A 20426-nucleotide genomic window follows, 5' to 3' on the forward strand; every position below is an offset into this window, starting at 1 on the left:
TTAAAAGACAGCCTCCTAACTGTAAGTATGAGCATGGCAATAGATTTAGGAATCCTTCTTCTAAGCTCTGCTTGGCTTTATAATGATTAGTTCCACAACCTACATTATATCCAGGAATAGAATGACAATTTTTAAATGTCAAGTTACCATTCAGTGCCCTGACCATTATGGCCTTCAGCGAACAAAGCCCTCTTTCTGTACCACAGGAGGAAGGGATGACATCATATTGTTCAAACAAAGCCTCGGACATCACACTCCTTTCCCGCCCTTCGGGTCCTTCCACCAGACTAAACTGGTGAAACTAGTGCTCTTCAGGTCAAGCCACACTTTCATCAAAAAAAAAAAGGAAATCAAATAATAAAATGACAAAAATGAATTAAGTTAAAAAAACCACAGTAGCAGATTACAATAAAATACCAATAATGACACTTAAATATATAGGAAATATGTTCACACATGGAGTATGGAAAGTTAAGACTTCTGTCAAACTGCTTGTCAAACGGCTTGTTAATACAAAAAACGTTGTCAAGCTTAACTAGAAATCAATATTTTATTCCCCTTTGAAAATCATAGCCTCCGATGCTATTATAATCTGTTCTGAATATTCCCAATAAATTCTGAGATTCAAAATGTGAAATATATGTAAAAACATTCAGAAGTAAAAGGCCCCCACTAGATGGCAGTCAAAAACAGTCAACATGGCATCACTTCATAATGTTCATTAAATCATTAAGGTAAATCAAATTACAAACAATATCCCATTTGAAATGCTATAAACACCCACCCACATTACTCTCTGAAATGTGACATATAAAACTTATATGACTATTGTATGCAAATACCATATATTCTAAGCAGTCTAACGTAGATCTATGGTACTCTATTCAGTCAAACCAAATCAATTACATTCACTCAAAAGGAGTATCACATTAAAAGGGACAGCGTTTCTCTTTAAAATAATTGACAAACTAGGCCTATTAGCATTAAGAATAGCTTAAAGGCAGAAATGTAAATTTATTCTCAAAGAAGAAATGTCATGGATACTACAGTACCTAATAGTTTTGCCTTGTTGAGATTTTGCTGCTTTTTCATTATAAGCTGCATGTGTTTTAAGTAGTGCTTTAAGTATTGCTAAGGCAACTTTTATAGAACCTGATACCAATTATCAGTTGACCCACCAAAAGACCCACCCAACATCTTCGGCAAATAGATTAAGGCAACATATATATAAATAAAATACAAACTATAATGATACGCTTAATATTTTTTCACTGTAGATGTTAAGTTTGATTTGTTCACATTGCATGAATGTTGCAAAGATATCCGGAAGATTGAAATATGAACTTGAAACCTAATACCACCAGTATTTATGTTGCTGTGTTTGGAAAGTCACCCCTCACAGAAAACATACTACAAAACCATATTTCTGAAGTATTACAAAACAATCACGCTTTGTTATAATAAGCTTCTAAATTCAACCAAACTTCAAATAATATTTTTATCAAGACAAATTAAATAAAACATAAATTAAAACATATGTTTCAAAAATAAAGTCTAGGTTCCCTTAGGTCGAAATGCCAATGCAGTTTGTCTAGTTTTCTAATTTTGAACAAAAAGTGCTTACAGGTTCATGAATCCTTGATAATAACCTGTGTTGCGATCCATAAATGAAATGATTGGAAATGAAAAACTATATTACAATTAGAATAAACCTTTAGGTCCCACGAGTTTCAACAACCAAAACAATTCCTGGCCTACAATTCCTATAGTAGGTTAGCATCTTAGTGTAGAACCTGTGGTTTTCCTATGTCCACCGTAACATTAATATAAAGAGGCGGTCTTTCCACTGTCAGTAACTTGTAGGAACAAGTGTTCAGGCCATCTTTCTTCCAAACTTGAGGTGTCCGTCCCAGTAGACGCATTCTGTGAATGACAAGACATTTCTCTTAAACTGTTCATGCACTGTAAACAACAGGAGAACAAGATAACTGATGGATACGCTGAAGGAAATGTCATGTTTCGTGGTTGCCGCCACATCCACTGACCTGTCTTTATTGATTTCGTTGCCATTGTCTCTTTTATGAAACACCATGGTGTAGCGTGCTATGTCTGCATGAGGTCTCACGATCTTCATTTTTTGAATCTCCACTCTGGAAAAGTTAAACACATTTGTTGAGATGGACAGAACCAACATGAAAATGTCTGTTATTGTATTGATGTTGCAAAGACTAGTCTCCGTCCTTGCTTGGTTTGTTGGCTGACAGGCATCCCTGGCTGTGCTAAGGAGATCTTCATGTTTGGCTATGATAAACAGTAAAGAGTTGGCTGTTTAATTTCTAGAACTTTTTCAAGGTATGCTGGTTGTATAGTATCTTGAAAACAATTATTGCCAAAATAAAACAGGACCTCATTGGCTAGAATCCAGACCCTCCCTACGAGTGAAGAAATCCTGTTTCACCCTGGAATGTAAACAATCTGGCATTGTATGCAGCCATACACTACTGTCAAAGTCTGCATAATCTTAGTTAGCATTTTTTGTTGCCGTTTAAACTGATCAACTCCATGCAACTGCTCCCGACCAATCAGGAGGCCGTCCGACTTCCATTTAAACCCCACCTGTCTTCTGTTTGTCAGCTGACTGATTCTGTATTGGTGCTGCTGGATCATGGACCCCCAACGATGGACGTGGTGGCAATTCTGATCTTCCCATGCATGAACTGTTCATTTTTACGTGTCTTTTTACTAGACTCTCACAGCGACAGTGTTGTCTTTGTTCATTTGGTTGTGGGGGGTTCAGTACTGTGTTTATACGTGACAACAATCTGTGCGTGTGAACCCCCCCCCCCACTCTGTGCCATCTATAATAGCATGCTTACCACTACAATGGCAAACAAAACCAACAGAAAAGAAGGATTTGCTTTGTGTGAGAGGTGTTAAGAGTGGTCGAAGAGCACAGTGCACTGCCGGCATTACCTTATGCGAAGGTCATCATCCTCCCCGCCCCAACCCCAGTAGGTGTTTGAGAATCCGTTCACTCTATAGAACTGCTCCTTAGTCATGGCAGTCACCCCTCCAAAGTATCCCTTGTACCGCAATCTGCAGAGACCAAAAGAATGATGTGCTTTACAAACACTTCTCGGGCATTCAAATGTGTCACTGAATCGAGGGAGAAAACCTTGGACAGTAGTTGTAGTGGATTTAATCATGTAATATTCTGAAACCATTCAGTGTTTCATCAGGCATTTGAAAAATATAAGTGAAGTAGTTACGCATGAGCATTGCAATGAATGACGTAGCCCCAACATTAGATAATAAGTTGCAAGCTCTGAAACTTACTTGTACCCTGTGGCATTCCTGCCAACCACTAGGTGTTTTGGCTGCTGGTCACATTTGTACAAATTGAAGTCGTTCTCTGGAACCAGATCCACATCGTGGAAAACGAAGCAGTCCCAATCATGGTCCTTGAGAGCTTCCAAGTATCCAACATTCAGAAGCTTGGCCCTGTTGAACGTCACATCTCCAGCCTGTGACAGACAGCTTACATTTAGCTTTTGTACACCCATACTCTGTGCATGGGACTTGACCATATGAAGACATCCCAGTTGTTTATTTTATCCATATTGTGCAGAATTGAGGATGCTCAGGCTATTTCATCCAGTTACAGTATCAGAATCAGAATTGGTGTTTATTCGCCATGAAAGTTTGCACAGACAAGGAATTTACTTTGGCAGGAGCCTACCCAGGCAGCCATTTTCGGTGCCAATCATCACTGGGTAACTGCTTATGCATGATTCCACACGGGGGGTAGCTGGGGGAGGATACCTGATGGATGACGTAGATGCCGTAGTGCAGCTGCTGTCTTTGGAGGAATGGGTGGAGGTGGTGGAGGAGGTAAAGGAGGTGCTTCTCGCGGTTGCGGTGGGGGATGAGGATAGCCACGCTCTGTGGGGCATTGCAGCCAGGTGGTTGATACTGGCCAGCTGCCACGGCTTCATTCTCCCTCTCCACTTCCTTGAGTGTTAGGGTGGCCTCAAATGAAAGCTTCAGGGCTCCCTCTGTGCAGAGAGAGAGATGCAACGGAGTGACTGGATACAGCCTATTTAGCTGCTTAAGCCCCAATACTCGACTTGTACACTTGAATTGTATCCAGATATACTGTAGGCCCTAATAAACTTGAGGTTTATGGGCAAACACACTCCCTCAGCTACAAATAGGTTATTGTTAGGAGATATTGTATGTCAGCTACAGTACATACAAATCGTTAAATGTTTCCTTTTATGAAAAGAACAGATATCAAGGCCCTGTTGCATTGCATTGGAAGCACACCTAAATCATTATTACCACCCGATAAATGTATCCAAGTATAAAATAAAGGTTTCTTTTTAAGTACGCCACATACAGGAAAAACAGGACGCATACAATGCCGGATACTTACTGAGAAGCGGCGATTTTGGCGGACAGTCCTCTTTCGTCGGGGAGGAGTCAGGGAAAGGATCGGAGAACACTTGGATTGCTTTATCCGAGTTTGGTTCTGTTCTCAGGATGTTTGCTTTGCTTTTAGTCTGTGATGAAACCAGGGGGTCCTGGATAGCCTTCACAGTGTCCCCAGCAAATGTTGCAATCCACACCAACACCGAAAGTGAGAGCAGCAACAGGAGCACATATTTGCCCCTCCGTAGGAACTTGGACACAGAAGTACACATCCTCATTGTAACTAGATTGTATAGGTATTGAGCTCCAAGTCTTAACCTATGACATTTCTTTCCCTAAAGCCACTCAGTGTACCAATGACTGAGGAGAGGGAATGTGGTCTGTCGTGGAGCAAACATCCCAAGCTGATAAACCATGTTTCACACGTTTTTTGTGAAACAGAAGTGTTGCTTCAGGCATTTAAGATCTAGGCCTAGCCAGACAGTTCCGGAACCTCTTCCAAGTGAATAGAAAAGTGACTTAAGAGGATGATTACTCCAAGTTCTGCAGACATCTGTAAATGAACATACTGAGACGTAAATTACATTGTACTGTATCATTACAGCATATACACAACATTGAATACAGCCCAAAGTCCCTTATCCTGGCTGTTCACGGATATGTTAAATTCTGCACACACACACTCCCAACTCCCTCCTTTTAAACAAATGAATAAAAACTTGTTTGACCCCAATTTAGCATAATCCCTCTGTAAACTTCATCTTATAGAGTAACTTTAATGTGACTGTACACCTAGCTCTGTGTGCTACGTGGCCAGTGCTAAGTTTCGAGTTTACTAATGCGTGTAGGCCACCTAGATGGCTCAAGTTACAAAAAATAGGTCAGAACAATCTGTTATTCAGCATGCTATCTAGCCGTAGCTCTAGCTTTAATGGCAGAACGACAAACGGCTTCATACAAACAGCTTATTTCTACGTTATATGCAAGTAAAGTAAACATATAAACAGTCCTAGCTATTGCCTCTTGCTATACAGTTTGAGCTAGCCTTCTACAGTTTTAGTCTGAAAAAATCTAGTTGGCTACTGACTGTCCTGGAGGTTTTGGGTTGACAGACTTTAAGCTAGCCTGACGGACATGCTTGCAGTCGCTTATTCCTGCTGTGACTAAAACCTGTCATGTAGCTTACTTTAAGTACCCAGAAGTAGTTTCAGCCTGTACAATTTTAAGATATGAACGTTACCTTTCTATAGTTTTCTGCTCCATCGGTCTTATTGCCTGCTTCACTTCCGCAAACACTATACGTTCTCACTACAGCGTGTTTCTACGGCTCTTTCTGCACAGGGTAGGCGTGCTCCAAATGTTTGTGCCACGTACTGATAGGCTACTGTGCAAGAATTTGGAGTCATCTGATCTGCATGTAGCCAATGCTTATGTATATGTGCGCATGTCAGCATAGCATTCAAAAGTTGAGCTTTTATGTATCAAAGGCGCATTTTATTGCTTTGAAACGCACCACTGAACACAAATTGGCAATAGTGAGAATGTGGCTTAGCGCAGAGGTATTACGCTAAGTGAGACATTTTTTTTCATATAAAGGCTATTAAACAAAAATCACAACACCCATGTAACGAGAAAGAACAAGACCCATCGGTAATATTGAACGTAAAAGTAGGTATAAACAACACTGAAGCAGGAATCTGCATTTATTTTTTATAATTAAAGCGTTTATATTCGAATTTATTTCAGTAAGCAACCATGGTGTAGAGGCCTCCATGCTTGTTTGGATTCACTTAATATAGTCTGACTCATTGTTGACTTACCGTTTCCCATATTAGCGATCTACAAACAATGTTTTTCCACATTTAAATTGGTTTGAGGAGGTGTGTTTTGGTTTAACACTCATCTGTCCATATGTAGCAAATCAGAACACATCTGCCGCAAAGCAGCCTATGTCGCACCATTGAATACCACAAGTTATAGGCTGTAGCAGCTGATGTTATGAATCCGCGAAAATAGGTGTCAAAATAAACATGCTTTCAATAATAAACATAGCCTAAACCCCTACTCTAAATAACAGCTAAAAGTAAATCAACTAAACACGACTGAACTCTGAGCTGATCAGAACTCTAAAACAAAACCATACAGTGGGCAAGTGTGCCAATTAATTAAGCAATCCTCTTACAAAATAATATTGAAATCTCGTCTTACTTTCTTAGTATTTTTACTTCAGTGTCCCTGTGTTTTTTTTCTTCTTTCATATCCAATTAAAATATACGTACACATTTTCACCACACATTTGCAAGAAAAACAATTGCTAGATATCTAATGGAACAGACAGAGCATACCAATCAACTATCATGTAACTGCAAATGTAACAAGTTCTACAAAAAATTATTTAGTTTGTGTAAACCTAACCTAGGTGACTTAACCAAACCCTGGTCAGACTCAAGCCCACTACTGTATGTCTGCTGTAAAGTAAATTATATTTCAGTAAATGTAATATTTCAGGTCAATTAATTATTTTTCTCTAATACATAGATCAAATATTCCTTCAACAAAACACATCAGGTTCTTAAATGCTCTGCAGCATTCCTTTCAGTCTTTCATTGAATTCCTCCTTGACTCCTCCAAGCTCAAGGACAAAGTAACAGTCCCACTCTCAAAGCTCACTCTTGGCTTTTTGCCCCGCTGCTGGCCTGAGGGGGAGTCGGGGTAATTCCCATTCGTCTTGAGGCTGATGGACGAGGACGGAGTCGAGGCAGAAGATCCACCCAGACTGCTGGATCTCTTCCTGGAAGCTGAGCTGTGTCTCAAGGTGGCTTTGGCCGCGACTTTAAATGCATGAGCCGCCGTGCTACAGCGGACCTCCTCTATAGTGTTCCTTGAGGGTTTGAAGAGGATGATGTAAACCTTGTTAAAGAAGATACAGGCCAGCAATCCAAAGCTCGAGGCCAGTATGGCAATAACTTCCACCGCAGATACAAACTTGCCATAGGTGCTGAAGTAGGCCGGAATGAAGGAGATCCAGACAATAAAGAAGATGAGCATGCTGAAGGTGATAAACTTAGCTTCCGTAAAGTTCTCGGGCAGTTTCCGGGATTTAAACGCAAAGAAGAAACAAACGGCTGCCAGCAGGCACGTGTAGCCAATCAGGAACCCCAGAGCCATCATAGACCCCTCATTGCAAGTGATAAAAATGATCTCATCAATGTCATGGTTCCTGTAGCTGGCGGGAGGTGCGTTATAGAGCCAGACCACACATATCATCACCTGCACAAAAGTGCACAAGAAAACCAGAAGGAACTGCAAATTTAATCCCCACCATTTGCGATGGAGACTGGTGGGGATCTTCGCTTCGAACACCAGTAGGACTCTATTAGTCTTGACCAGAATGCAGGAAATGCAGAGGACGAAGCTAATCCCAAAAGCAGGTTGGCGTAGACGACACGTCCAGTCCCGGGGCTCGCCGATGAAGATCAGAGAGCTCGAGAAACAGCAAATGAGTGAGAACAAGAGGAGGAAGGACAGTTCCCGGTTTGTGGCTTTTACGATAGGCGTGTTACGGAACCTGACAAACACTCCCATGACAAAGACCGTCAGGAAAACCCCCAACACAGCAAATATTGCCAAGGCAATTCCAAAGGGCTCAGTCCAAGATAGGAACTCTATGTCCTTCAGGAAACACGAAGTGTGATTCTCATTAGACCAGGAGTTATTAGGGCATTTAGAACAAATGCTGGCATCTGTAGATAGAAAGTCATGGTCGTATTGTATTATTATCATTACAGGGGTGCAGTTTCTACCATCAAAATAGATGATGTCTGTGTTGTAATATTGTACTTTACCTTTATGATCTGTATATTCTCCATCTGAGCACTCTGTGCATTCAAAGCAGCAGGTTGGCATACTGTCTATGATCCCCTTCCTGGTCCCTGGTTCACAGTCTTCACTGCAGTTAGAAAATGGTACCTACAGCAAAACAAACAGATAAAAAGATCTGAAGGCCAAATGACCTCTTACAAAAAAAAAAATCAGTACAACACTGTAGCGCAAACAATCATTCATTTCTGTGTTAAATGACACACCTCCGTCTTGTAGCCGTTCCACAGAATCTTCGCTTTGTCAATGAAAAGGTGTGTTCCTTTCTTGGGCCGTATGTTGTAATAGCCAACCTCCTCAAAGACAACGGAGCCATCCTCAGCGGACCGGTGCCAGTTGATGATGGTGTAGTTTCCTGACGGGTCGGCGGCCTCATCAAAGCGCACCTTCTCTCCCACACTGTTAGTGAAGTTCAAATGCTTGAGCTGTTTGAGAACCTACGACAAAGAATCATTTGGGATCAGGCTGAAATGTGAGGCTGAACATGTTAGGATGGTGTGCATTTCATTGGGATTCTATAGATAGTCATAACACAGTGCGACCTTCATCATTGTTCCTATTCTTGATAGATGTGCATCACTATACCTGCCATGCTTCAATTTTCTTTATATCTGCACAGGAGCTGTTGGCAAACAGACCGTGACCTGGTGTGCAGGTGATAATGTCCTGCAGGGCTTGGGCTATGGAGTGAACAGCTACATACACATTATAGGATATGCGAAGATGAGTGTAATCCAAGTAAGGGGTCTCCGCACTTGTAATGTCCTCCTGGCCGGAGCATAATGGTCTGAAACTGGTTCTCTCACTCTCACTGTTTGTGAGTCTCTGGCTGTCTTCCAGATAACAATTAAAGGTCTCCTCCCAAAACTCTCTGACAAATTCATTATAGCTGGACTGTCCTGGATACACTTGTTGTAGGAACTCCTTGAAGCCAGGTATGCTGCCTGCCTTTAGAGCAAATCCAATAGCTCCGCCCATGACATCAAGATACTCCGGTTTGGCGATGAGGGAGGAGCTTGCCCAAGCCTCACTGGCCAACCAGATCCGGTCAGTGATGTTTCGCCTCACCATTTCTTTGATAAGGGGCTCGATGTCGGGCCCACTGGCGAACACTACTATGACCTTAGCTGTTGAATTCTCAATGCGGTCCGCCAAGCCTTGGATTTCATCCTCGTCCAAGTACTGAGAGATCAACTCATTCAGGTGGATGCAGATATCTCGTTCTTCCATCTCCTTCTCAAACTTCTCGATCCCTGGTCGCCCATACTCGTCGTCGGATGCCACAGCTATGACCCAGTTCCACTGGAAGTAGTCGATTATGTCTGCCATGGCTGTGGCCTGGTGTTCGTCTGATGGAATGGTTCTCATGAAGGACTTAAACTGCTTCTTGTTGCTCAGCAGGCGGCTGGAGGAGGCGTAACTGATCTGCAGCAACAACAAAAAAAGGGAAAAAAAGATTTAACAGAATCACTGAATATAGCTCAATGTATTGCCATTGGTTCTCATAGTGAACAGTTAGTGGTGTAAATGTATAATTTACACTGGTGAAATGTGAAAACTCACAGCATAAATCTGTGGTAGTGTTACTTTAGGCAATTTACAGTTGCGTTATGAAGAAGCCACTGAAACGTCAGCGTTACTCTGTACCTGAGGGATGTAGAAGAGGCCCAGCAAATTGGCGACTGCAGTGGAGACTCCAGAGCCGCACGCTCCGACAACCGCAATGGTGGATGGGATATGATCTGTGCAGTTGCAGAATTCATCCAAGTTTAATGAGTCGATTTTATTTTGGGCCACAAAACTCAAGGTTGCTTCCAGGGCCTTGGACACTGTGTTGCAAGTGTCAAAGATCCTGTAGCCGAGGGTGATGTTAGGTAGCAAGGTGCTGCTGTTGTTGACCTCCTCGATTGCAAAAATCATGGCCTGGAGCCATCTGAAGCCACGGAAATTAAACCTGTAAGACCAGTAGTAGCAACATTAAAAGACCACTCAACACAATAGTCAGACTTGGATAACATCCTTAATAATTCGGATGATTACGAACGTTTACCTGACACACTCCGTGTATCCTGGCCGAGCAGCCAGATCTTGGTCTTTAGAGGCAACACCGAAATGAATAGGGAAAAGCCCGCCAAGGAGAATGTCACCAGTCTTCTGTGCCCTCTGATGGGGTCCATAGGTTGAAATAACATAGCTAGACCCCAGAAAGACTAGGCAATACAGACAGAATATCATTCTTCAACTCTTATTGGAGGAATTCTTGGAGGTGTACACTGCACATCTCACATCAGAGACCAGTAGGTGTTTGAAACGTCCATTGAATGAGAAAAACAGGAAAAGCATGTACTTAACTCTGCATCTCATCAATGACTGGTAAACTATTTAATCAAAATGGTGCCTTAAAACCCTGAAAACAAAAGACAATATTGTTTTAATTAAGCTGGATTTGGGATTCTATACTTGAATTTTTGTTTATTAATAATCAGATAAAACAGTGTCCTGTTCTCGTGAATACAGTGCCGTAAATACTTCTAAGAAACAATGCAGTCCTGCTACTAATGTACAGCAGGAAACGGGTTATGATCTGACTAGGAAAGCTTATAGCCAAGCCATTGATATGAACTAACTTTCTATCACACTTCACTGCCCTTCCTTCCTGCCCTAGATCAGTGCCATACTGTGGCCAGTGCACCGTGTAGCCATGGAGAGGTGTGATAATGGTTCTGCTGCATCTGGATAATTATCCTGGAAAAATGCTGAAGCAGGGCTGTGCTATTGAACACAGGCATTCTAGAGCCACTGTCTGGAAAAAGATACTGTGCAGATTATACTGATATTTGCAGTGCTCCGACTACCACCATGTCTATCTACGTGAAAAATGAAACTGAGCAATACTTTAGTTTGACAAATTTAAATGATGTACATGATATAAATAATGAGTCGTTTCCCAAAACTCCCCGCTTCTCTACCCTTCTGCCTTTTATGTATCCTGAGAGAAAAAAAACTGGAAAAAGACGTATGCTTGAAAGGTCAATGTAATCAATCCATGGATTTAAAAGCTTGAAGAAGAAATGTTATACTTTTGACAGACACATTAGTATTACAGAATGCAATGGTGATTTAAGATGATAATGTTGTTACCTTACATATTACATCTAAATGTAAGAAATTGCTGTACATCAAACAAACGTTTTAGAGCACCAATTTCCAACACTTACATTTTAGGACATGATTTTAGTCATTCTCTACCACAACTATAGCCCCCCAAAAAAGATCTTTATCTACACATATATAGAAGGAGACACGTACCATAACATTTCTTGATGTCTTGTAGAACTATAGGCAATATATCTGAATGCCACACACAAGTTACCAGAACAGATCTGTAAAGCCAGTCTTGGGATAACTCTGTGTCGTGTTTGTCACTGAGTCAAGTTTCTGTGAACCAGATGAATCATTAACTGAGAGGACAACCCATTTCCTTCAGCTAATAAGCTAATGTTGGGTCAATTTTTGTAAATCACAAATGTGTTATTCTGAGGAAACATGGAATGCATACAGATTTTTGGAAAAGAATGCATACATATCAGTTTAATTGATTTTACAATGTTATACTATGTAGAATAATATCAATAACACATGCTTACATGTGTAATAACCAAAATAAATGCCAAACTAATCTAAGTTTATTTAATAATTTAGATTCTTCATAGTCTTTTCTTCATTTTCACATGTAATAAACTGGAATGCGTGTCAATTAACAGGTGTACTTATAGAATGAATTTCCCTGTACTTATTGTAAGTCGCTCTGGATAAGAGTGTCTGCTACATGACTAAATGTAATGTAAATGTCTTTATGGTGAAATGATTGCATATAAACCACTACTTAAATGATGCTTGCTTGTGTTAGGGCTATTTTACCAATAAGAAATAACGAGTACCGTTATGTGTACCGTTACATGACCTGGCCTCCATTATCAGTCAACCTAATCCCAAGTGCCAGTATTGTGAAAAAAACTGTCACGGCAAAAATGTTATGCTTTAAATGATCTCAAATATAAAACACATGTATTTTTCTGTACATAATTAAGTTTATTTAAATTTAACTTGTCTCCCTCAGTGTGGCATGATACACACATCCAAACAAATTAAATCAAGTGCAATTAATGTATATCATAACATGAAAATATATTACAAAAACTTAAATCTGTTAGTCATATGTTCTCTGGAAAGGGAGATTTGAAATGTATTTTTCTACACAACAAACTTGTTCTTAGTTATTGAATTGCTTTTGGTGGCAGTGTCTGCATGGGCTTGATATCCTATAACAAGTTTGGCAGGCAGGGATAGCCCTTCTTTGTATTTCCGTCTGAAATGAAATAGAAAGGTTTTATCCATCACAAGCACAATCTTTTGTCATGGTAGTCATTTTATGAGGAGAACATCAACACGACAACTATATACACCCACACAATACCATACGAAATCTCAACCTCCTAGAAGCAGAGGAATGTACAGTCATTCTCTCCCCCCAGCACCGTTTATCCCTGCCAGTCTAATGAGCAACTATTTTTATTACGTTTCCAAGCATATGTTCTCGCCCATACCAATTACAGTTAACAGCATGATTGGCTAGCAGACCACATCTGTTCCATAAGGGGTCTGATGCCGGTATGGCCACTGGAAAAAACTGCTCTACAGCCAATGGAAACTTGTATTGGTCGATATTTAAAAAAAATCATGGCCAGATTTATATTCTCACATGCGCTGTCAGTTCATACACTACACAGACTTACCCAATGTAAGTGACAGCATCTCCATTCTCTGTGTTGGTTGTCCAGATAGCAATTTTGTCACCTTTGGCCCGAACATTGATGACTGCACCGCAAACATCTCTGCTGAAGGTCCCAAATCCCTCTCCGATGAGACAAAGCAGCTGCATAGGAACAAAACTACAGTTCTCAGGAGATTCACAACTACAAAAAGGTTCCAAACTGTCAAATGTAGTTATGCAGATAGGCAGACTGGACCGCTCGCTCACCGTGTCCAACCAGAAGCGGTCCAGCTCTGTGTGCCTCTGCTGCTTTGACAGGGTTATAAGCCAGCGTCCTCCACACTTGTTACTCCTGTCCTCCCACATTGGCACAATACCGTCCTAAAAAAAACAATAGATCTACTTTTCTACACAAGATAAACCGGTAAACTTTTATTTGTTTGCCATCAAATCTACACACATCCCACGACACTAAATTGAGAGAAAAAATAAAAATAAGATAAAAAATAAATATATATCCAACCCTGTTCCTGCAGTGCTGTAGGTTTATTACAACTCTTATCCAGTATACGATTTGAATAATGAACTAGTTACCAAGTTGTCATGTTTTTACAACTGGCGTAGAGCAGTTAAATGGACATCCCCTGCATTCAGTTACCTTTTACCATTCTTGAGATATCTCAGATTTAATTGGAGTCCACATGGCAAAAAGGTCATTGAATATTAAAAACAAACACTTGTCAATACAAGGTTCCACAGTTCACAGTACCTCAGAACAAACACCAAGCCATGAACTAAGAGGGCCTCAGAGATTGAAGTGGCATGTCGCTGAAAAGGTTCTAAAACTGGCAAGAGGAGCACATTGGACTCCATAATCATGAAATAGATCAAGTTTTGAACTACCAAAAACTGTGCTCGACAAAGAAACCTCAAGGAAGTGTACAGTACCATCATTTGTCAATAATGGGTAGTGTGTAAAATGTACAAAAAACTAAGCCGTAACAAAATATGGAAAACATCAAGTCTGTAAACATACAAAGCACTGTATAGGAGGTCAAAAAGAATAAACCATAACCTTGAAGATGGAGTAGTCACAACCAGATGAAAGCTTGCTGGCGAGCTGGATGTTGTTATACAACCTGATCCGATAAAGACATGAACAAATACATACTCCATTAATGAAATGCTACAACCAGTTCTGACTGAAGCATTCATGGGAATTTTCTTTTTCTTGTGAAAATCTTTGTGAAAAGGCTATACTTACGACCAGAAATCCTCTACTGTGTCAAACTTTGTGATAAGCCTTAGATTGTCCTGCCACATTTTGCTCTTATCATTTTTATAGAACCACAGAGCCCATCTAATACCGCACAAAAGGATTGAAATAAAAAAAATAACTCATTAGTTTCACTGAATTTAAGGCTCTTGCAAGCCTTAAACATTAAACTTGAATAATTTAAAACCAATAATTCATACTGCTCGTCTGCTTTAACAATCACACAAAAACACATTAGGAAAAACAGACCTGTTTTGTAAGGGATGCTTCACATGTGGTCCCACAATAACACGAACGTCTTTGACCTCCTTCTTTATGGCTCCTTTTCCAGGCTAAAGTAAAGATCGCTTTTAATTTAATTGTTTTTGAACCACATGTTAATTACATTACATCATGTAGTACAGTAATGAGAAAAGGTATGTACAACTATAAACGATCAGTCTCTCACCACGTGGAATGTCACAGTCGCCATCGTGAAATTAATACTAATTGGGGTAACAGGTGCACGTGTTGCTATTTGAGATTTCCCAGGTAGATTATTCATTAGGACTGCTTCCGGTGGAATCGAACCAACAATTAGATACCGATGTTGGTTTTCCTGCTTTTCGTATGCGCTTTAGTTTGTTGTTTTCATTCAGTAAGTCTACAAATAATGAAAAGGTTGTACCGAGACAGTTTGGACAAAATTGTTAAATGGAGAGTTGGTCGTTGTGACGGCTACTCCTAATATTGTCCGCAAGATGTCTCCATTTTTCTAGTAAATCGAGATCTGGAGTGCACAGGTGAAAGTAAAAACTTAATGAAAATTCTGAAATATTTTTAAACTGGATTCATCAAGCAAACATGACCAACCTTCCTCACAATTTAAAAATCACCAATGAGCTATATATTTAGAGTAAAAAAGTAATGTGGCAAATTTGGAAAGTTTACATGTTATAAACAAATATAATGTAGCCTAAAGATCGACTAATAAGGCTACATAGGTGTCTGAAGTTCTGTTGACACTATATTGAGTCTACAGAATGTATGAATGAATGTGTTGGGATACAAGGGGAAGGGGAGAGTACAGTATACATACATTATTAACAGTGGACATATAAAGCAATAAATTCAGTCATTGAGACATTCATTCATCTTCTGTAGTGATCAAACATTACAGTGCATGGCTCATATAGCATGCAGTGTTTGAAAAAGTACCTGGATCATGCTTAGTACATGCACACACATACCTGAATCATGCTTAGTACATGCACACACATACCTGAATCGTGCTTAGTATACACAGTGAAAGTAGAACGTATTCAAGTTACAGTGATGAATCATCTATTGATTTTGTTTCCCTATGAAACACTTATAGTATGTGAATTTTTGAAAGTATGTCTATCAGGAAAGTCAAATGGGAAAAAAGTCAAATGGGAAAATGTTTGTTTGAGTTTTATTAGCTTTTGGAGGACATACTGTAATGGAGTAGCCTAAATGCTAAAAGTCATGCAAAAAAAACTGCGGATCTAATTACTTACAAATAGCACAGTAACAAACTATTTCTACTCACGTAGACCTCAAATACTGACAAAATTCAAATAATATATTGCAATCAAACCAATTCCTGTTTTGCCCTGTAGAGAACACACTCATTTTTTAAGTTTTTCTGATCCCCTCTTCTTCAGAAATGACACATAGATCTGAAATATAACATCATCTTTCAAAAATGCTGTTTGTGCACCAGAGATGTGAGAATCTACAGAAGAGGCCTCATAGGATGAGTTCCTGTTCATGGATAGTGAGGACTGAGTCCAGAAAAATCCAGAAGGGCTGCACAACCGAGAAGGTAAGTTTGCTGATACTAATGACCAATTACACAATGCCACACCTCACTCTGACACCTCACAATGGTAAATATTGTCTCTTTTGCTTTGAAAGATAACCCCAAATAGCATGAATTGTAAAAACTAGTGAAATATGCTTCAGGCTGTTGGATTAAAAAGACCAGGATTTATGAAAATATTAAATATTTAAATTCATGATATTCCATATGTTCAAATGATTGAATACAGGGACATTTGTAAAAACATATGCTCTCAGGTATTCATACAGGTACAGTATCACATTGCATGATAAAGTTTGTCTGACAATGTCATGGAATGGCACAGAGTAAATAGCAAATGGCACATTGAAACTTTTCTTTATGTTTTCGTTGAGTGCTGAGCCTTTGTATTGATTCACCTATATACACATACAATGCAGTTTTGATACTGCATGTGCTATTTGTCATCTGTAAGTAGTATGTAAAATAGAGGGCTCAAACTTCAGCCAATATTTATTGTTTAATGTGTTTGACCAGAATAGCTTTTTTTCTCCTATTTTAAGTACAATGAAATTACTTGCTTATGACCACTGTAATGTAAGACAAACTAAAATACGATGGGGTGCTCTGATGCTGGTGGTTTTCAGGATGTCTGGTGCAAGGCTGCTGCTGTTCATACAGAGCCTTACTCGCAGGAAGCCTCTGGAGCCTGAGGGGGAGGTTTCCAACTTCAAACGATGCCTGACCACCTTGGACCTGGTGGCCCTGGGGGTTGGCAGCACACTGGGCGCAGGCGTCTATGTGCTGTCAGGAGAGGTGGCCAGGGCGGTGGCCGGGCCCAGCATCATCCTCTCCTTCCTGGTGGCGGCGATAGCCTCTGTCTTTGCGGGGTTGTGCTATGCCGAGTTTGGTGCTCGCGTCCCTAAGACTGGCTCTGCCTACCTCTACAGCTACGTGACAGTGGGAGAGGTGTGGGCTTTCATCACGGGCTGGAACCTACTACTGTCCTACGTCATAGGTAAACAAAGGACAGTTGAGGATGATTGAAGGAACACCGTTTTTTTTCTCTCTTGCGTATGATGTGCTTCAGGAACCCATTCCATTTCTTCACCATTTTAAAACAGGTACTTCAAGTGTAGCCAGAGCATGGAGTGGGACCTTCGATGACCTCATTGGAAATGTCATTGCTAACTATTTGGGCAAACATGCAGCCATGGACTTACCTGGTCTGGCTCCCTACCCAGACTTTTTTGCTGCTGGTCTCATAATGTTGTTGGCAGGCAAGTTGTTTTTTTTAGCGCACTATCTCAAAAAGAGTCTAAGGGTATTATTCATGTATTCATTGTGTTAATCAAATTTGTCAATGTTCTAATCTTTGATGTAAAACAATTATTTGTCTCTCAGGAATCCTTGCATTTGGAGTGAAAGAATCAGCTATTGTAAATAAGGTTTTCACTGCAATCAACACAGTGGTGTTGGTTTTCGTTATAATCTCTGGTTTCATAAAAGGGGATTCAGACAACTGGTACATTAGTGAAGAAACTATCCTGAATGGAACAATGTATGCAGAGTATGAGCAGTTTTTTTATAGAATATTTTGATTATACTATTTACTTTATACAATTCAGGTTTCAAATGTATGAATGCACGTCACATCTCTCCAGGAACCATACATCTATACTGAATGAAACCACAAACTATGGCGTTGGTGGATTCTTCCCTTTTGGCTTTGAGGGAACACTGGCAGGAGCCGCCACCTGCTTCTATGCTTTTGTCGGATTTGACTGCATTGCCACAACAGGTAACCATCTCCACCAAACTCTTGCAGGCATATGACATCTGCTTGTAGTTCCTTTCCTGGCGAAATTGCCAATTTACAATGCAAACCTATTAAGATCTCTCGTCTCTCAGGGGAAGAGGTGAAGAACCCTCAAAAATCGATACCTCTGGGCATTGTGGCTTCGCTGCTCATCTGCTTCCTGGCTTACTTTGGCGTGTCAGCAGCCTTGACTCTCATGATGCCTTATTACTTGCTCAGTGTCCATAGCCCGTTACCTGTGGCCTTTACATACATTGGCTGGGGCCCGGCAAAGTATGCTGTGGCTGTGGGCTCACTCTGTGCTCTTTCAACAAGGTAAGGGAAATGATGTGAATTGTAGTTTTCTCAAGAGGCTATGAATGACTATTGGTGAGCGGGTTAACTCATGTGGTGGAATTTTATCATTAAACGTCTGAGGTCAGAGGAATCTGTCTGTTTATTCTTGCAACAAGGAGAAGCAGTTTTAAAACAGTACCAAAAAGATCTCTTGAATAGAAGGGCTCTCTGACATGAAATTATCTGAGCGCTCTTTTAAACAGTAGTTCCAGACAGCTACATAATCAGTTCAATAGTTCATATCTTATCAAAAGAGGAACTCCAAAATATGCAAGACAACAAAAAGGAAACGGACAAGAAAGAAGAACTTGTGTTGAAGAATCCCTGGGGTGTGGGCAAAACAACCAGGGTCAAACAGTCAAATTTGTTAGACGTTAGGTCAGTAAGCAGAAAATTAAGCAATATTGTTTTAGGCCAAAAGGTTATTCTAGCTTAACAGAAGTGAAAACCGAAACAATAACTGTTGTAGGGCAAAGAATATTGGTCAAAGAATATTATAGACATCCTAAAGAAAGTAATTTTCTATGACACTCAACAGTAATGATTTCATCCCACAGTCTTCTAGGATCCATGTTTCCCATGCCACGGGTCCTTTTTGCCATGGCCAGAGATGGGCTGCTCTTCAAACCTCTCAGTAATATGAGTGACAGACAGAGTCCGGTCATAGCCACGCTATCCTCCGGCGCTGTGGCAGGTAAAACAACGAGATCCACATGATCAAACTATGTCACCTGCATTATAGGGCTGCCGTTCAAGTCCCACTGTAGTAAGCAATGTCCTTTTATTGTGCTTGCAGCTATTATGGCTCTATTATTTGACCTAAAAGCACTGGTGGACATGATGTCAATTGGAACTCTATTTGCCTACACTTTGGTCGCAATATGTATTCTAATACTCAGGTTGGTATAATTAATCTAAGCTTTATACATGCATTAGATGTATGAAAGAATCCCACACACAGTATAGAAAGTTAATGCTATTGTACTAGATATGTGTTTGTGTGTTAATCAAGGTATCGAGCTGATGAAGGTGACGACGCAAGTTACGATGACAGACCAGAATCTTTTTCACTCACGGGACTCCTGAGTCCTCCATCTCATCCCACTGCTCGAACATCTACAAATGTGTCCACGTTCACCGTCTTTATTAGTACGTTCCTTTTTGCCTACCTTCCCTCACGTTCATCCGATTCTTAACTCACGTCTTGAGGACTCTTCTTGCGTAGTAAAACGTATGAAATGTATATTTTTGATGTACTTTCTTTCCCTCAGTCTTTTTAGCTATTTTCCTAAGTGTGATCATGACCAAAGCTACTGATTCCCTGCTGAGCCAGGAGTGGTGGAGTCTTCTGTGTGTCTCTGTGATCCTGTTACTAGTGGCCCTCACTGTCATCATCATCTGGAGACATCCGCAGAGTACAGCTAAAGCTGCCTTCATGGTTTGGCTTCAACAGTTCAACACAAAATACAGACCACTGGTAAAATATTCCGTACTGATTTGTAATCACAATTTCTGAATTGGTATGGGTCATGTTTTTCGCAGGTTCCTTTCCTGCCCATACTGCCTATTTTGAGTACTCTTATCAACATTTACCTCATGGTTCAACTAGGAGCCGACACTTGGATTCGCTATGCCGTTTGGATGGCAGTTGGTAGGGAGAATACAATTTACTATTGTAAAATATTTTCGAAAGACAAGTAGTAGCATTATGAGGATGATTAATAACATTGCATTTCTTCATCACAGGGTTACTCATCTATTTCTGCTATGGAGTTCATCACAGTGTGCAGAAGCAAAGGCTACAAAACGCACACAATCAAATCAACATACAAAACGTGCAAAATACAAATATGGACCGCAACTTTGTTACTGAGGATTACTGTGGCCCTGAAAACTGACACATTATTTTAATGGAAATGAAATGGGTCTACATGTTCATGGATTTTGTACTAACTACATGTATATTATATTATATATAACAATATATATAGCCTACATTATATATTATATATTATAATATACATGTATAAATATATTCACTCATCAAAAACAAGTTTGTTTCACTTTTTAGGTGCATAATTTGAACGAACAATAGCATATTGGCACA

General features: G+C 40.1%; 4 protein-coding genes across 4 annotated transcripts; 1 reads left to right on the top strand and 3 right to left on the bottom strand.

Annotated features, from left to right (window-relative positions):
* Positions 1-536: 536 nt before the first annotated feature.
* Positions 537-5809, bottom strand: b4galt4 (UDP-Gal:betaGlcNAc beta 1,4- galactosyltransferase, polypeptide 4). Its single transcript, XM_047043133.1, has 7 exons — positions 5672-5809; positions 4436-4984; positions 3823-4055; positions 3337-3524; positions 2974-3096; positions 2046-2150; positions 537-1923 (listed from the first exon to the last, which is right to left on the bottom strand). Exons 2-7 carry the CDS (start codon positions 4707-4709, stop codon positions 1782-1784), a joined length of 1065 nt encoding a protein of 354 aa, XP_046899089.1. The 5' UTR covers positions 4710-4984; positions 5672-5809; the 3' UTR covers positions 537-1781.
* A 943-nt stretch (positions 5810-6752) lies between these two features.
* casr (calcium-sensing receptor) lies at positions 6753-10545 on the bottom strand. The gene is made up of 6 exons (XM_047043132.1): positions 10361-10545; positions 9958-10264; positions 8896-9735; positions 8517-8747; positions 8277-8400; positions 6753-8174 (listed from the first exon to the last, which is right to left on the bottom strand). The coding sequence occupies exons 1-6, from the start codon at positions 10543-10545 to the stop codon at positions 7027-7029; spliced, it is 2835 nt and encodes a 944-aa protein (XP_046899088.1). The 3' UTR covers positions 6753-7026.
* A 783-nt stretch (positions 10546-11328) lies between these two features.
* zgc:175280 (cationic amino acid transporter 2 family protein) lies at positions 11329-20217 on the top strand. The gene is given in 12 exon segments (XM_047042897.1): positions 11329-11339; positions 16827-17182; positions 17289-17444; positions 17569-17734; positions 17829-17965; positions 18076-18298; positions 18877-19013; positions 19116-19222; positions 19267-19468; positions 19591-19757; positions 19862-19970; positions 20066-20217. Coding segments are annotated over 12 exon segments (1923 nt in total).
* Positions 12382-14964, bottom strand: eif4e1b (eukaryotic translation initiation factor 4E family member 1B). The gene is made up of 7 exons (XM_047043134.1): positions 14809-14964; positions 14610-14692; positions 14349-14444; positions 14160-14223; positions 13352-13465; positions 13107-13246; positions 12382-12679 (listed from the first exon to the last, which is right to left on the bottom strand). The coding sequence occupies exons 1-7, from the start codon at positions 14902-14904 to the stop codon at positions 12565-12567; spliced, it is 708 nt and encodes a 235-aa protein (XP_046899090.1). The 5' UTR covers positions 14905-14964; the 3' UTR covers positions 12382-12564.
* Positions 20218-20426: the final 209 nt, after the last annotated feature.

This window comes from Hypomesus transpacificus, chromosome 20 (genome assembly GCF_021917145.1).
Source record: "Hypomesus transpacificus isolate Combined female chromosome 20, fHypTra1, whole genome shotgun sequence".
Lineage (NCBI taxonomy): Eukaryota > Metazoa > Chordata > Actinopteri > Osmeriformes > Osmeridae > Hypomesus > Hypomesus transpacificus.

What these genes read in the sequence shown, in the direction of transcription:
- b4galt4 (XM_047043133.1), bottom strand. Translation starts at nt 4,709, where the DNA reads ATGAGGATGTGTACTTCTGTGTCCAAGTTCCTACGGAGGGGCAAATAT. An exon ending in GCATCTACGTCATCCATCAG is followed by an intron (nt 3,525 to 3,822) that starts GTATCCTCCCCC and finishes TGTCTGTCACAG; the next exon opens with GCTGGAGATGTGACGTTCAA. An exon ending in AGGAATGCCACAGGGTACAA is followed by an intron (nt 3,097 to 3,336) that starts GTAAGTTTCAGA and finishes TGGTCTCTGCAG; the next exon opens with ATTGCGGTACAAGGGATACT.
- casr (XM_047043132.1), bottom strand. Translation starts at nt 10,545, where the DNA reads ATGATATTCTGTCTGTATTGCCTAGTCTTTCTGGGGTCTAGCTATGTT. An exon ending in GGATACACGGAGTGTGTCAG is followed by an intron (nt 10,265 to 10,360) that starts GTAAACGTTCGT and finishes CTGGTCTTACAG; the next exon opens with GTTTAATTTCCGTGGCTTCA. An exon ending in AGAATATACAGATCATAAAG is followed by an intron (nt 8,175 to 8,276) that starts GTAAAGTACAAT and finishes TTCTATCTACAG; the next exon opens with ATGCCAGCATTTGTTCTAAA.
- eif4e1b (XM_047043134.1), bottom strand. Translation starts at nt 14,904, where the DNA reads ATGAATAATCTACCTGGGAAATCTCAAATAGCAACACGTGCACCTGTT. An exon ending in AAGCATCCCTTACAAAACAG is followed by an intron (nt 14,445 to 14,609) that starts GTCTGTTTTTCC and finishes GTGCGGTATTAG; the next exon opens with ATGGGCTCTGTGGTTCTATA. An exon ending in GTGACTACTCCATCTTCAAG is followed by an intron (nt 13,466 to 14,159) that starts GTTATGGTTTAT and finishes TGTTTTTTTTAG; the next exon opens with GACGGTATTGTGCCAATGTG.